The 18,183-nt window shown below is 39.4% G+C and overlaps 1 protein-coding gene across 1 annotated transcript in view; it reads left to right on the top strand.

Moving 5' to 3' along the window:
• Positions 1-10,114, top strand: part of LOC107595393 (GA-binding protein subunit beta-1-like) — a 12,774-nt gene extending 2,660 nt beyond the window's left edge. The window contains exons 2-7 of the mRNA XM_016285776.1: positions 3,613-3,730; positions 3,943-4,137; positions 8,189-8,336; positions 8,572-8,751; positions 8,872-9,026; positions 9,690-10,114. Of these exons, the coding sequence (XP_016141262.1) occupies positions 3,613-3,730; positions 3,943-4,137; positions 8,189-8,336; positions 8,572-8,751; positions 8,872-9,026; positions 9,690-9,839 (946 nt within the window). The 3' untranslated portion in view covers positions 9,840-10,114. The remainder of the gene's footprint in view (positions 1-3,612; positions 3,731-3,942; positions 4,138-8,188; positions 8,337-8,571; positions 8,752-8,871; positions 9,027-9,689) is intronic.
• The last annotated feature ends 8,069 nt before the right edge of the window (positions 10,115-18,183 follow it).

The following is an 18,183-nucleotide window of genomic DNA, read 5'->3' on the forward strand; positions in this document are numbered from 1 at the left end:
TACAGGTGCATCTCGATAAATTAGAATGTCATGGAAAAGTTTAACTCAAATTGTGAAACTTGTGTATTAAATAAATTCAATGCACACAGACTGAAGTAGTTTAAGTTTTTGGTTCTTTTAATTGTGATGATTTTGGCTCACATTTCACAAAAACCCACCATTTCACTATCTCAATAAATTAGAATACTTCATAAGACCAATAAAAAAACATTTTTAGTGAATTGTTGGCCTTCTGGAAAGTATGTTCATTTACTGTACATGTACTCAATACTTGGTAGGGGCTCCTTTTGCTTTAATTACTGCCTCAATTCGGCGTGGCGTGGAGGTGATCAGTTTGTGGCACTGCTGAGGTGGTATGGAAGCCCAGGTTTCTTTGACAGTGGCCTTCAGCTCATCTGCATTTTTTGGTCTCTTGTTTTTCATTTTCCTCTTGACAATACCCCATAGATTCTCTATGGGGTTCAGGTCTGGTGAGTTTGCTGGCCAGTCAAGCACACCAACACCATGGTCATTTAACCAACTTTTGGTGCTTTTGGCAGTGTGGGCAGGTGCCAAATCCTGCTGGAAAATGAAATCAGCATCTTCAAAAAGCTGGTCAGCAGAAGGAAGCATGAAGTGCTCCAAAATTTCTTGGTAAACGGGTGCAGTGACGTTGGTTTTCAAAAAACACAATGGACCAACACCAGCAGATGACATTGCACCCCAAATCATCACAGACTGTGGAAACTTAACACTGGACTTCAAGCAACTTGGGCTATGAGCTTCTCCACCCTTCCTCCAGACTCTAGGACCTTGGTTTCCAAATGAAATACAAAACTTGCTCTCATCTGAAAAGAGGACTTTGGACCACTGGGCAACAGTCCAGTTCTTCTTCTCCTTAGCCCAGGTAAGACGCCTCTGATGTTGTCTGTGGTTCAGGAGTGGCTTAACAAGAGGAATACGACAACTGTAGTCAAATTCCTTGACACGTCTGTGTGTGGTGGCTCTTGATGCCTTGACCCCAGCCTCAGTTCATTCCTTGTGAAGTTCACTCAAATTCTTGAATCGATTTTGCTTGACAATCCTCATAATGCTGCGGTTCTCTCGGTTGGTTGTGCGTCTTTTTCTTCCACACTTTTTCCTTCCACTCAACTTTGTGTTAACATGCTTGGATACAGCACTCTGTGAACAGCCAGCTTCTTTGGCAATGAATGTTTGTGGCTTACCCTCCTTGTGAAGGGTGTCAATGATTGTCTTCTGGACAACTGTCAGATCAGCAGTCTTCCCCATGATTGAGTAGCCTAGTGAACCAAACTGAGAGACCATTTTGAATGCTTAGGAAACCTTTGCAGGTGTTTTGAGTTGATTAGCTGATTGGCATGTCACCATATTCTAATTTGTTGAGATAGTGAATTGGTGAGTTTTTGTTAAATGTGAGCCAAAATCATCACAATTAAAAGAACCAAAGACTTAAACTACTTCAGTCTGTGTGCACTGAATTTATTTAATACACGAGTTTCACAATTTGAGTTGAATTACTGAAATAAATGAACTTTTCCACGAAATTCTAATTTATTGAGATGCACCTGTAGATTGCATTAAATCTTTTTAGAGAACGAAACATTTTCTTATGAACTGTGATTTCTTTTGATACATCATGAAATATAGTAGTATACGGATAACAGAGAAATTATAGCTACAATTAACTTCAAGCTACACATGATTAATGCAGCACTTTTACTTAAACACTATTTTATCACTATTAATCCCCACTGAGTGTTTGTAATCACTTCTGACTGCGATCCAGGGGGGATTTTGGTCAAATGATGAGGCAGAAATATATTGTTAGTAACATCATAGATTAATTTTATGAGGAAGATATGCAGCTTATGTAGGAACTAATGTAATTAGTATTGTAACTATTAACTACTGTTGCCAGAAAGTAATAAGTAAAGTAATAATATTACTTTTGAAAGGAGTAACAAGTAATATATTACATTTCTTGAGTAACGAGCACAAACTGCTGGTTGTTCTATTAAACTGTGGTTCTGTTAGTAAAATAATATCTCCTCAATACATCAGTGAAACTATGATTGATTTAAACAAGCTTTAACACATTAAGAAATGATAAATATTGCTAAAAACTACTGCTAAAGATAGCTGACTTGATAAATGTATTATATTTCCTATAAGAGACTACTACAGTAAAACCATGGTAAACTCTCATACAGACAACATGTGACCGTTCTTTGGTATTTTAATGGAGCATTAACCACATTAGAGACATGACGACACACAAAATAGCTTTCTATGAGACAGACATGCATGCACTTGAAAAGAAGAAAAAAATAAATATATATATATATATGATATTCTAAATAAATATGAAAAGCCGAATTAAATCTTTTTTGAAAAAATTTTCTTGAGATGCAAATGTTGAAAGTCTTGAAAAATGTAACAACATTTAGTGAGTTTATGCTTAAATGCTTAAAACATGAATAAAAGGAGAATTAAACATTTGTTTTACCTTTGAATTAAGATTTGTTTTAGCCTTTGACAGATATTTGTTGTTGTTTTAATCATAAACTCACTTCATTTTGATACATTTCTCAGAAAACAAGACTTCTTATTTTAAGTAATTTTCCTTCTCCAGTAAATTTATCTTTATTTAAAAATGTTTAGTCATTTGCAGGGGAAAACAAGACAAAAGTAAATAATATAATAAAAATCGTGTAATAAAAAAATATATAATTTAGATATATTTTTGAGATGGAAAAATGCAGTTTTAAAAATGCTATGTTCCTATCTGATGACGAGGAATTAACAGAGCAGCCATCAAGTGTTAGAGAGTGTTCTAGGTTATTACATGCGGAGGTTTTAGGTCCGATAATTAACACCTCTGTTTTTTCAGAATTTAGCAGTAAGAAATTACTTGTCCTCCATTTGTTTATATCGACTATGCATTCCGCTAGTTTTTCAAACTGGTATGTTTCGCCGGGCTGCGAAGAAATATAGAGCTGAGTATCATCAGCATAACAGTGAAAGCTAACACCGTGTTTCCTGATGATATCTCCCAAGAGTAACATGTAAAGCGTGAAGAGTAACGGCCCTAGTACTGAGCCTTGAGGTACTCCATACTGCATACTGAGATATGATACCTCTTCATTCACTGCTACGAACTGATGGCGGTCAGATAAGTACGATTTGAACCATGCTAATGCACTTCCATTAATGCCAACAAAGTTTTCTAGTCTATTCAAAAGAATGTTGTGGTCAATAGTGTCGAACGCAGCGCTAACACTACAATCACTATATCTGCACTGTTGTTTACTTTACTGGTTTGCACTCTATCTGCCATATGCCTTGTGCTTTATATGTATATTTTTACATTTTACCTTATTTGTATAGTTGTATTTTGTATTTAATCTGTATTTATGTTATCTGTATGCACCCAAGGGTCTGAGAGTAACGCAATTTCAATTCTCTGTGTGTATGTGCTGTACATGTGGAAGAATTGACAATAAAGCAGACTTGAACTTGAACTTGAACTTAAGATCCAGTAGCAGATGATATATCATCAGATGATAAGGTCATTTGAAACTCTAATGAGAGCACAAAGTTTGACACACAAAGAGTGTGTGTGTGTGTGTGTGTGGTCGTGAGTCGAGACGCTCGCACTAAAGTGGACCGGACGCCGCTGCACATGGCCGCATCCGAGGGTCACACACGCATCGTGGAGCTGCTGCTGAAGGTGAGCGACCAGGGCTGTGCTTCCCAAAAGCATCGTAAGCCTAAGTTGATCGTAGCTGGTTGGTTGGTTTCAATGGGTCTATGATGTACTTAACCCTTTTACGGCCCGCTGTCTCTTTGATGTTTGACTTGCGGTGCATTTGCGGTAATTTTCCTCTTTAAGTGTGGCCTTGCATCATCCAACAACGACTCCATTCATGTGTGTTTCTGCAGCACGGCGCCGACGTGAACGCCAAGGACATGCTGAAGATGAGCGCGCTGCACTGGGCCGTGGAGCACAGCCACAGAGACGTGCTGGAGCTGCTGCTGCGCTTCGGAGCTGATGTTCACGCGCAGAGCAAGTTCTGCAAAAACGCACTGGACATCGCGCTGGACAACAGCAGCCACGAGCTGGCCGAGTTCCTGCAGGTACACGCTTCATCACAGGCTCTGCGGCGTCTGTACGGTTCTCTGAGAGCTCTCTGTCTGTGTTTCAGCTCCAGCAGTGAAGCACTGCTTCGTGAAGCTTCAAAACTTTTGTGAATCATTTGTTTCGATGCAGTGGTTTGGAGCGCATATCAATCTGCCAAAGTCACGTGATCTCAGTAAACGAGGCTTCTCATAACTGTTTCGAAACTTTTCAATGGTTTGTCATTGGGGGGCGATATCAGTAAACACGTGAATTAGAGCTGCACTATTAATCGTTAAAAGATTGCAATCTCGATTCAAACATCCATGCAATTCCACTTTTAAATGACAACGATTCGCTGGTGTCTAATAAACCTTTGAAAAAATCATACCGAAACACTCTGCCGCTGACTCAGAGAGAGCAGTTATCATGTTTAGGTAAAAAACAGCTTCACAAACAGTCTTTTCAACTACACAGTATTATGTCTGTTTTACAGTCATTCATATCATCACAGAAATACTGGGATGAAAGTTTATAATTCAGATATAAACTCTAACGTCTAAGGTAGCGCTCAAAATAGAACAAATCTCCTGAAGAAAGTAATTGGTGCTTCAAATAACGTTTGTGTCGATTGCATCGTTTCACCACTAGGTGCGAAAAGTGACTGTTAAAAAATGTGTTTGTCATTGAATCATTCATTCAAGAGATTTGTTCAAAGATGCTGATTCATCCAGTAATGAAACAAGTGAAGTATATATGAGTTTGAGTCATTGAATCATTCATTCAAACCACTTTTTCACATTTTTAATATAAAAAATTGGTGTATTTAATATATTGTATTTTAAATACATATATATTAAAATGTTGAATAATTCATTCAAATTAATTAAACACTTTTAAATAGACTGCAGCAAAAATCTTGTTTAGTTGGGAGAATCGTGATCTCTATTTGAGACAAAAAAATCATGATTCTCAGTTTATCCAGACTCATGCAGCTCTAGCGTGAATCATGAACCGTGAGTTCATTGAGTTTGTCCCCCAGCGGCGAACCGTTGAACCAGCGTCTATGGTTTTTACCTGATCTCGGATCAGTTTCATCAATTTGTAGACATTTTTAACGAGACATTTGTGTAATTAAGTAGTTAATAGTCTCATACTGGCCTCCATATAGAAGCTATCCGTAAAACAAACAAAGCAAGCCCTACAAATTCATATAAAATATTTTAAAAACCACATATTATACAGACACTTCATATTTCATGGTATTTTATTATTATTATTGCATTTAATGTATTATACTTTCAATAAAACATTTGCAATTGGTTTTTAAAAGCTGTTTTATGCATGTTTTAGCCTGAGTTTTTGTTGCATTTCGCACAATTTTGACCAGTAGGTGTCACTAGCGTGTGGCGTTTCGAGCGCTGCGTGAATCGTTTTGCCAAGCAATTGGTTCGAAGCTTTGAAAAGTGCATTTCTCCCCTCTCCAGTTCTTCAGACAGTCTCGAGCAGTTTGCCTCTGAATGATTTCTGCTTGACTGTCTGGTTTGGTGACAGCGCCACCTGCTGATAAAAACAGGAATGATAAACATTTAAAGGGGACCTATTGTGCAAAAATCACTTTTATAAGGTGTTCGAACACAGTTGTGTGGCTGCAGTGTGTGAAAACAACCAGCCTATAGTGGAACAAATCAGCGGTCTGTCTCGTGCTTCCAGAATGATCGTAAATAGGAATGCGCTAGTTAATAATTGCATATGAAAGCAATGTGAAGTCGACCGTTTTAATTGGTTGAGCTCATAATCACAAGTGGCACTTATGGTGTGTTCACACCAGACGTGAAGCGAATATGTGCATCGTGTCACTATTATTTTACTACTGTATATAAACTGATATTATTATTATTTTTTATTATTGATAGCAGCATCTCTGTAACCATGCTAATAAGATGCAACTTCCACTACAACTGATTGTAATTGTTTTCTGTGCTCCAGACCTATGTCATAACAGACGGCGACAATAATGCTCTCGTCCATTTTCTGATTCAACCGCACGTATCAATAAGCTCTTTGAGTTATTTTTATTGCACCACGATCCTCGTCTGTGTAATTCATAAACGATCATTTATCACGCACAGTACAATCAGATGACTGACTTTTAAACCGAGTACATTTTCTGTAAAGATAACAGGCTTGTACTAATAGTGGAATGTTTGTTTGTATGCTCTTGAAGCTCCACCCTCTTCTGAAAAGGGGGCCGGAGCACCAGCTCATTTGCATTTAAAGGGACACGCACAAAAACGGCACATTTTGGCATATACCCAGTGGCAATTTTAACAAGCTATAAAAAATTATCTGTTGGGTGTTTTGAGCTAAAACTTCACATACACACTCTGGAGACATCAGAGACTTATTTTACATCTTGTAAAAAGGGGTATAGTAGGTCACCTTTAAATAAAAAACAACCGTTCTATCTTTTGGATTCATACTGTGACCAGCATGTCTTTTCTTCACACCCCATTCACTTTTTTCATACTCCTTCAACGAGGTGTGTTCAGTCTTATCCTGAATGAGCTCAGAAACGCACATTTATTGGCAAAAACACAAAACATAAAGTGAGGCTGCATCTCGGCATCACTTGTGTATGGATGCACAACTTTATCCATATTGCCGCCAGAGAGAATCTGTCGCTATAATAACTAAAACCATTACAAATGTATTTGTTACATGAAATAAACGTTAACTGAAATTAAAAAAATATATATAAACGTGAACTAATTTTGCTTCAGCTAGTTGCCAAGGCAGCATTTTTCATTTTCATTTAGTTTAACTTGAAATGAACAATTAAAGTATATATAGGCATATTAAAAAAGAAACAATAGCTAATAAAAATGACAAAAACACAAAAATTACTAAGACTTTAAAATTAAAATACAAAAATAAAAACTAATTCAAAATATATATATAAAAAAAAATCTGTAGTACCTCAATGATACCAAAATAACACTGGTTATAACATTTTGATTAAAAAGTTGAATCAATTTTTGACTCAATTAAAAAAAAAGAAACATATGCATGAAAGAATCATCAGACAGATCCGCTGTGTGTTTAACGCTCCACTTCTGCTCGAACCGTGACACTGATGTACTGTATTTGGCAGCTGTTCAGCTGATGGCTGGATTTCTTCATGGATAAGAAGAAGATGCAGTAATTGAATGCACATGAGCTAATGATATATAATAGAAAATTATGATGTTTGATAATAATATTGATGAAGGTGGTTTCTGTATTTAACATAAACAGCTGTTGTTCCTGTGCAGTGCTGGGAAGGTTACTTTGGAAATGTAACAGGTTACAAGTTACTCTATTTAAAATGTAACAGTAGTGTAACTATTTCAATTACTTTATTAAAGTAATGTAACTGATTACATTTGATTACCTTTCTAAATGTCTAATGTTTTCACCTGTTAATTATTTTGAAACATGTAAAGCAGGCAGGATTAATCTCACAGTAGAACTCAACACTGATTACTGTCAGAGAATCCTTCATCACTTGAATTAAGATTATAATAATTACATTTTAAAGCACAGTCACCACAAAATCAGACTTGCTTTGAGATCCTTCTGAGGTTAAATACTGATTTAAAACCATAACAAGAAATAGTTTAATAGCTGTGGTACTGTTTTTGAAATCAAATATTTGTATAGTTATGACAGAAAACACTGGCATCTAACAATACCTTGGAAAAACAGTTCATCTTAAAAAAGAAAGCATATACACAAACTCAAATAAGAAATAAAACAGTTACTGAATAAGCATGTCTCCTGAAACATTAGTGTCTCATATTTTAGAGCATTCAATGCAATTTGGGAAAGAAATCAAACAAATCTGTATGCATGTGAAAATATTCAAATGTAATCCTTAACATTTTCATAAGTAACTGTAATTTAATTACACATTTTTTCTGTAACACATTTATTTTGAAATTAAATGACGTAATTTAGTTACATGTAACTAGTTACTCCCCAGCACTGTTCCTGTGTCCTAATGTGTTTATGAATATGATTGTGCATCAGGTGGCGATGCAGAACCAGATCAACACAAACCCAGAGAGTTCGGACACACTGACCATCCACACGGCCGTGCCGCGGTTCATCATCGGCCCGGGAGGAGTGGTGAACCTCGCCAGACTCGTGTCGCCCGCCAGCAGCTGCAAACCCACAGGTGACCCGACCTCTCGACCCCCGTGTGCTTATGAATGACCTCCGTGAAAGAGGCCTTTGCGCAAACGCACACTGAAGAAAATGACCCTGCGCGTCTCTGAACAAACAGCGTCTCAGAGCAGCATCAAAGCGCCGTGATTAGAGTGGAGATAAGCCTGATGTTCCTCTCTGCTGCTGTCGTTCAGAATAAGAGCTCTCTTACTGCAGATGTGGTCTGACTCTCGTCTCTGACGCAGTGGTGGCCACAGAGGAGCTGATCACTGCAGACTCCATCGACGGGGCCATACAGCAGGTCATGAGCTCTGGAGGTCAGCAGGTCATCACCATAGTAACAGACGGCATTCAGCTGGGCAACCTGCAGACGGGCGCAGGCATCAGCCAGCCCATAATAGTCACCATGCCTGACGGGCAGCAGAGTGAGAGAGAGAACCAGCTCACATGAGCATCAATATCTGGAGAAATAAAGAGAAACGTGTGTGTGTGTGTGTTTGCTCAGCTCTCTCAGAGTGTGTGTGTGTGTGTGTGTGTTCCTGCAGTGCTGACGGTGTCGGACACAGAGGTGGCAGAGGAGACGGTGATCAGTGAGGAGCCGTGTGTTAAGCGTCAGCGTCTGAAGGAGGAAGACGACGATCTGATGACAGAAACACAAGACGCTCAGATCCAGCAGACGCTCTCACTGGAGGACTTCCAGGTACAGAGACACACCTCCCACAGTTCCTCTCATCAACCTGTTTCTGATGTGTGCAATAACATGCTTTCATTAACATCCCTCTAACTCAAACAGAACAACATGCTGCTCGCAACACCAGTGTCATGGGTTCGATTCCTAGGGAATGCATGATCAAATGTGACCCTGGACCACAAAACCAGTCATAAGGGTCAATTTTGTGAAATTGAAATTTATGCATCATCTGAAAGCTGAATAAATAATCTTTCCATTGATGTATGGTTTGTTAGGATAGGACAATAAAATCTAAATATTGAGAAAATCATCTTTAAAGTTGTCCAAATGAAGTTCTTAGCAATGCATATTACTAATCAAACATTAAGTTTTGATATATTTACAGTAGGACATTTACTAAATATCTTCATGGAACATGATCTTTACTTAATATCCTAATGATTTTTGGCATAAAAGAAAAATGTATAATTGTGACCCATACAATGTATTATTGGCTATTGCTACAAATATCCCCCAGCGACTCAACACTGCTTTTGTGCTGCAGGGTCACACATATGTGTACTTAATGCAATGCAAGTCTCTAATGCATCAATGTAAAATCACTTTTTTTATTATCTAATTAATCAAAGCAGTAATGAGCATATAACACACGTGACACTGTGTGTGCAACAGGAGAAGGTGGCTCTTCTGAAGCAGCTGGAGGAGGCGAACCGCGAGGCGCAGAAATACAGACAGCAGTTCCTGAAGAAGGAGCGGGAGGCGGAGGCGTACAGACAGAAGCTGGAGGTCATCACACGGCAGAGCGTGAAGAAAGCAGCGTGAAAACACGCCGTCAGCTTCTGTGACTGGATCCTTATCATTCATTTCCTTCAGTTCTCCTCATAAAGCGCCTCAGCTGTGGTGCTCATGTGGCCGACACGGGTTCGATTCTGACCCACATCCCAGCACCCTTCACCAGCCTTTGAATAAAGAGACAAAAGCCCCTCAAAACCTGAACGAGGATGTTTAATTGCGCAGTAATGTCAGATTTCTTGATGCACAGTAAAAAATCAAAAGTTGAGGCAACCAGCTTCAGGAGAGTTTTGAGTTTTCTCAACTTGTTGTTTTCAGTTTATACAACAAAAAGTTGAGAAAACTCAAAACTCTCCTGAAGCTGGTTGATTTTTTACAGTGTGTGTTTGATCTGCAGGCCATGTTTGATCGAATCCTTCATCATCAGACTCTGTAAGACTCGTTTTCCTCACTGATAATCAGCATGTTTATAGATTCCTCCTGCTCGCTGTTTGTGATGCATTTTCCAGGATTTCTGTCATAAAGATTATTATTTTTAAAAGACAGCAGTGATTTGGTTTGTTTGAGGAGGATCTGAGCGTCTCTCCAGCACCGATCTGCTGATTCACATCTCAGTTCTAGGTTATTTGTATAGCGCTTTTCATGATACAAATCATTGCAAAGCAGCTTTACAGGAAATTACAGGTTCTAGTAATAGCTTATCAGTGGTGACTATCTCAAGCTGATGTTCATATGGAAGAAATGTAAAGTAAAACTCAAGCAGTTAGTTAATGTCATGTAATCAAACCCACGGTGAACACTATTAACTGCAATGATTATATGTTGTGATTACACTTATAGCTAAATTTGGTTGTTTTGTATGTTGTTTGAGGGTTGGCATCATCTGAGGTGTCTGTATTGCATTGTATTACAGTATTGGAAATATTTTGAGCTCTTCAAACACATATTTCAGATACGGATTGTTTTTGGATTCATGCTGTATCAGTGCTGCTCTGAATCAAAGTGTGTCTTTGTGTAGTTGGTGTGTTGGCGTCGTCGTCTCCATCAGCAGCAGCTATTAGAGCGGATGGAGATCTGAAGCGGCTCAAACGCGCTGATCTTCTCTTCCTCTGACAGACGTGATGCAGACACAGGAGTACCTGATGAGAGGTAACCATCTGGATGAGGCATGTCTACATGAATGAGTTTTTATTTAGTTTTACAGGACACAACTGATCTTATACAGCCTAAGCAGTTTAGTTAAAAAGCTCTTGATTTGTACATAAATGACTGATGGTTTCTATCACTTTTACTTCCTGAATTTTAACCCTAAGGCTGCTGAAGTTCCACAGCGCTAACCCTGTCGCAGGTGTGGGCGCAGTGCGGCATGCAGCAGCTCTACCAGCCCTTCAGACGAGGATGGGTCACCAGCACTCACTCACTCACACACACACACATATACACACACACACACACACAATCTCGTAAGCACATACACAAACTCACACACACACACTCTTGTGTACTTGTGCACTCTCACACACACACTCACAGACACCCTCGTGCACTCATACACAATCTCGCATGCACACACAAACTCACACACATAACACTCGCGCTCACACTCTTGTGTACTTGTGCACACACTCACTTTTATTCACACACACACACACACTCACATGCATACTCTTGCACATGGACACACTCACACATGCATACTCACACATACACACTTACATGCAGACACACACTCACATGCATACTCTAGCACATGGACACAAACACACACTCACGCTTACACACACACTCACACACACACTCATGCGTGCACACGCTCACACACGCTCACACACACTCACGCTTACACACACACACACACACACACGCTCACACACACACACACACTCACGCTCACACACACACACTCACTCTCACACACGCACACACAAACACACACACACACACTCTCTCACACACAGACAGAGGTTCAGCCAGAGAGACTTTAAGGTGTTGAAACACACAGTAGTTTGGATCATCAGAGTCTGTCAGGACGAATAAAATCAGTCATTGGTTTGTAAGATGAAGTGCTGTTCTTTATATGGGAATCTAGAGGGGGTCGAGCGTGTTTCATGTTTATGTGTGTGACCTCTGACCTTTAGGCACCTCGACACACAGGCCTCTGGAGTCTCTGAGCGGCTCCGTGTCGTACTGAATGATGGCGTAGGGGAACAGTTTCTGTGTGATGAGAGAAAAACACTGAGGATCAGAGCTTTCGGCGGAAGCACAGCGAGAGTCACGTGACGTCACGTCTTACTTTGTGCAGAAAGCTGACCAACAGCGCCGATCTTTCCAGCGTAGTTCACGAATTATTCTTACTCCTCTATGCCCTGCCTTTCTGAAACGCGCCGATTTTTACAAAGCTCATCGGTCTGAAAAGCGAGGTCTGCTGTGATTGGCCAGCTATCCAGTGCGTTGTGATTGGCCGAATACCTCAAGCGTGTGACGGAAATGTTACGCCCCTCACCATATTTGGAAACACACAGCGTCTCCAAAGCAACAATACTACAGCAAGAATAAAAGTTACGCCTTCTCTCTTTGCGTGAACATTTGGGTGGCATTATGCAAATCTTCCCACATAGTGATGTAGACATGTGGGGGCGTGTTAGAACGAGGTGTTTTAGGGGGGTGAGGTTAACTCTTAACTTTGATAAAGAATATCTCTTTGGATTTGAGACTTTAGTCTTTGCAACTTTACAGATCTTCTTTATGCACCAAGAGCTTGTAACACTCCAAAGAGAAAGGACACATTGAAATCCCATCATATGACCCTTTAAACACTTGTGCTGGAATTTCCAGTTCAATGCACCATGAATGGAATAAAACGTGATCTCCTCGTGTCGTGCATTCGGGAGATCGCTTTCACTGCGGTATTCCAAGTAAAGGCCAGCAGCTATTCCGAGATCAGAGCCCGCCCTTAACGGACGCTCTGATTGGCCGACGGCTCCGTCACATGAGCTCATGTGCTCTTCAGGATCCGGTTTCAATGACCAAAGTAAGAATATTCACAATTTACCTACGAAACCTCAACGGCCAGGAAATAAAACACCCAAACCGGAAATGTGATCTCAAGAGAGTGACTCTAGTGAAGAGAGCGGCATGCTGGCTCCTCCGGATAGTTAGTGCTATTAAAAAGAACCAGCTGTGCTGGGATCAGTTTTCAGAGAGTAACAGCTCTACAACACACACACACACACATACTTGCATTTGTTGTTTACAGGGACTCTCCATAGGTGTAATGGTTTTTATACTGTACAGACCGTATATTCTATTGCCCTACACCAACCCTACCCCTAAACCTACCCCTCACTATTTCAGATTTTCAATACACTCCATTCTGTGTGATTTATAAGCGTTTTGAAAAGTGGGGACATGGGGTAATGTCCTGAAAAGTCATCTTCTCCTTGTAATACCTGTCATACCTTTGTCATTATACACATGTATGTCCTCATTTGTCACAAAAGCGCGTACACACCATCACACACACACACACCACAAAAACAGCTTCACACTGACCACGACCAACTCACACAACGTTTGGTAAATAAAATCAAAGTTTCTATTTAAACAGATATCATATGTCTGTTTTCCCAATAGTAACAATATAGTAACTGAACTGAAAGAGCATTATCTAAATGGAAACTTCTATTGCTCTTAAAGGGATCATGACACGAGAAATCAAATTTGCCTTGATCATTTGGCATATAAGAGGTCTTTGTACCATTAAAACATCCTGCAAGTTTCCTAGCTTAAAACGTCCTCCTCAAAATAAACAAAGCATTTATTTAAATCAAGCTCCAAAAACGCCTCGTTTGGATCTGAGGCGCAAGGTGACGTCACAGGGGCACGGGCATTTGCATAAACACGCCTCCAGAGCAAGACATCGACCAATAGTCTTCTTCTCAGCATAGGCCCCGCCCACGGGTGTTCAGTCGCTAACGGCTGACACTTGATCATGCTGAATGCGAGCGTCGTGTCAAAAGATAATAGACGTGACAATCACTACACTACCTCGTCTACACTGGATACAGTGCACAGTATATATAGTCTGTCGTCAGGACAAATGCAGTGAAAGAACGTTCGCTTTTACGTGTTTGGTTTAAACAGCTCGTTCATGTCTTTGTACAGATATCAGAAGAATCTCAGCGTAAGGAACAAGTGATAGTTTATTTTTGAATGGCATCCCGGATCGTGTCGGAGGATTTTGTTTTGTAATCGAGGCTCAGTGTCATGCACAGAGTCACAAAGAAATGTGTTGAAAGATGAAGAGGAACTAGATCTGACTGCAGCTGCATCACAAACCGTAAATGATTTCATAATGCTTTGTCTGGAATTATTTTTGATAATGTTGTCAAAACTCGCGTGCAATAGCGAGGGGGCGTTGATAGTGTTTCCTATGCAGTGACGTTAGCCAATCATAACAGTTGCTAATTAATGAGAAGCCTTAAAGGACACGCCCCTTAAAACAGCTCGTTTTAGACAGAGGGTTGGAAATAATCATTTTTTTCACATTTATTTTAGTTTTTTGTGCAAAAAGTTTATCAACATCATCAGTAAACCTCAAGGAACATATTTCTTAAAAAATCCATGTCATGACCCCTTTAGCAGAATAGTTCACTCAATAACTGAAATTCTGAATTTCCGTTAAGTCTGAACTACTTCTTTAAATTAATACGGATTAATATCTACACTAACCCAAAACTCTGATAGCATTTCTCGCCGTTTGCAGAAGCATGCACCAAATCTGCAAAACCAGGCACTGATCTCAGCCTTAGACTCGGTTTTCAATTTCATAAAACACTTTTTGCAAAACACAACACACAGTTCTCTGTGTAACACACACACATCTAACAGGAATTAATATTATGGCAAAGGAGTTTGCTTTTGAGATGTGTTTGTGATATTTTGAGATGTAAGGCATGTTGTACTTTGTGTGCAGTTCTTGGATTAGTGTGTAAAGTTTGGGGAAAAAAGGAAAAGTTTTGAAAATGTGTGAAGCAGCTGAAAAAAAAACTAATACTATAAAAAAGTATCAATTTTTTATGAAATAATAAAATAGATGTGTGTTTTATTGTGTTTAGTTAGCTGTACTTTGTTACTATTATTTAACCCAAACAACCCAACTACAGTTTGAGATTAATTGGAATCCAGGACAAAAAAACATGATTTTGGAACATTTTTAAAAACGGAGTTATCTGTTTTTGCAAATGAACTCTTCATATATATATATATATATATATTAACTACATATTATCATATGAACAGCCAGTTACTGAAACAACTGGCTCATAAGAGTCTTTTTTTTTTCATTTTCTCCGCTTGAACACACTTTGCAACCCCTGCTCTAAAGAAACGGTTCTTAAGACTGGTTTGTTCTGGAACTGGACTGTATGTGTCACACTGTACATGTGTTGTATAGTGCTGGGGCTTTGGATTCAGCTCAAGAACCAAAAAGATTTGTTCGTGGGCTGTTTCTTCTGATCACAAACTCACAACAGTCAGTGAGTGAGTCTTTGAACAGATCCATTACAAAAGCAACAAGTCAAGTATGCAGGTCTACAAATGTCATCAAAATGAAATCTAGTTGAGTAGTGTTCTTCTGTTCATTAAAACAGCAGTGATTTGCTCCTCACGGTGTGCTTGAATGGCTCACACTAGAGTCAGTCAGGGCAAATTACAGGGTGAATGACATTTGTTTTGAAGAGCAAACTCTGCATTTCCTTCCGGAATCGTGTTTTATTTTTTCTCTGAGTTGTGTTAGTCTGCTGGAAGAACAGGGTCGCTTGTAAACTCTTATCATTGCTCGACTAACTCAAACCCCAGAGTCGATCAATCTTTGAGAGCCTCTGTAAGAGCAATCATTAAACAGTCTGAAGTCAGTGCTCTGAAGCTTATATTTAGTGTGCACGAGCACTCTGTGGCTGTTAGGTTTCACATAAACATTTGACATGTTTTGGCTTTACATAAGCAGCTGTATCCAGATCTGCGGTGGATTCTCAGAGCTGTTGCATCATTTCCAGAGCTTTCTGAACGAGGAGTCGTGTCAAGACGAGCGTCGCTATCAGCGCTTCGAGGGACTCCTGATAGCAGCTGTTTTACTCCAGCTGATAAATCAAGCCCAGTGACCTCTCGCTATCAAAATACAGGCCGAGTTTCATTCAGCAAATAATTGTGACATCCCACTCCCACGCGCTCACCGCAGATGGCTGTATGAGTGGAAAGAGTCCTGATTCCCAGCATGCACTGCAGGAGCGAGATCTGTGTGTTTGAAGTGCTAGAACGAAGGTCACAGCGATAGAGAAGAGGGAGGAGACGTGTGCCGATAACGTCCTGCTGCACCGCTTTCTTTATGTGAAGTGGATTCAGAAAATATGTGAATTAGATCTTGAGTTATCAAACATGTTTTATGGTCTTGCTAATCACTATCTAATAAAGCTAGTCAACTACAGTCACACTTCTGAGTCTCAGTCCAGTGTGAGCTTGTGGAAGCAGCACATGTTACAGAGAAACCCACAGCTGTGTCTCGTTCACTGACTGGAAACCCTACTGTACAAACACTGTGTGGCACTGGCATAGTCCAATATTTCAAGAAAATGAAGACGAAATCAGCCGAGCTCATCGAGTGACCTGCTTCTTGAGTGTTTGTGGTGTTCGGTGTGTAAATACTGCACTTCTGTACTCTGCCTTGACTAATGTGTATCTGTGAGACTCTGCAGCAGAAAAGCAGTGTTAAGTCGCTGGGGGATATTTGTAGCAATAGCCAACAATACATTGTATGGGTCACAATTAAACATTTCTCTTTTATGCCAAAAATCATTAGGATATTAAGTAAAGATCATGTTCCATGAAGATATTTAGTATGTTTCCTACCGTAAATATATCAAAACTTAATGTTTGATTAGTAATATGCATTGCTAAGAACTTCATTTGAACAACTTTAAAGATGATTTTCTCAATATTTAGATTTTTTTGCACCCTCAGATTCCAGATTTTCAAATATTGTCCGATCCTAACAAACCATGCATCAACAGAAAGCTTATTTATTCAGAAACTTATGACTGGTTTTGTGGTCCAGGGTCACATATATTTAGTATTATTATTGATTTAACTGCATGGACACTATCAGACGAGAACAACCTTGATCTGAATTAATCTAAATGAGGTCTTCTGTAGAACTTGTTTCATAATAGATGAACTTCACACAGTTATTGAACTGAAGTGAATCAACACTTAACTGAAGTGATCTGAACAATCACAATCGTTCAGAGCTGCTTTACAGCAGAATTTGAATTTCTCTCATATTTGATAAAGTTTGCATAATTGTTGTTATTTTTCTGTTGAACTCATTGCAAACATACAGGTGTGCGGTTTTTATTAAAGAAGTTTGATCTCAACGGTTTGCTCAGGATTGTTATCAGAAATGGCCGATTGGGACAAGGTGCTTGTTTGTTCTTAATTCATTGATTAGGAGGATATTCATTCAAAACAATGATGTTTGTATGTTACCGTTACAGTCTGCTGTAAAACACAGATTCGGCAGAAACGGTAAGTGTTTCTGTGGTGGACTCATCTGTGCTGTCTTTCCCAGGATTTACGGCTCTTTGGAGTTACTATGGATGTGGATTCCCTCATTATGGCTTTAATGTTGGCTAATTTCTGGAGTCCATTTCAAGACCAGAGCTGAAACAGAGGGGTTTCATGACACTCTCAAATGAGCTATTATTAGTGAAAGATGCGTGTGAACTCTGCCTGAGTGCTGCAGGACTGAAGCTCGTTCATGAAGTCCAGGGTTCAGCTCAATACACACATCAGGACTTTTGATCTCGCATTCATTCATTTGTAGAGTGTCCTGCACGTAGCAAAAGACACGTTTTAGAGATTGTTTTATAAATGCACATTTATGTCTTGGAATTACTAGTTTTTCCTTCTCTCTTACTGTCAGTTTTAGGGAAAGTCAATCGATTCCATTGATATGTTGTCTTGTTTGATCTCGTCTTTCTCTCATTGATACCTTTTATGGCAAACTTTGTTCTTTAAATGAAAAGCCTACTCTTCAGTTTCTCTACCACATCTGCTCTCTGCTTGTCCTGGTTTTCTCACACTCAAATTTGACTGAGCTTTGTTAAGTAAAGCAGTAGTCTATCGCATATGATAGCCACCACTATGTTCGATACGGTCCAGTTAGTTTATTTAAATCCTGTACTATTTTTGGTGTTCATGATAAATGGCTCTGTGCGCTGGTGATGTATTGGAGCAGATTTAAAATGACGAAAAAAAACTGATTTGGACAACTTTAAAGCTGAAGCATTTAAGTTTTTAGGTCTTAAAAAAAAGTTCA

Source organism: Sinocyclocheilus grahami, unplaced genomic scaffold (assembly GCF_001515645.1).
Source record: "Sinocyclocheilus grahami isolate Dianchi unplaced genomic scaffold, SAMN03320097.WGS_v1.1 scaffold201.1, whole genome shotgun sequence".
In the NCBI taxonomy this organism is placed as follows: Eukaryota; Metazoa; Chordata; class Actinopteri; order Cypriniformes; family Cyprinidae; genus Sinocyclocheilus; species Sinocyclocheilus grahami.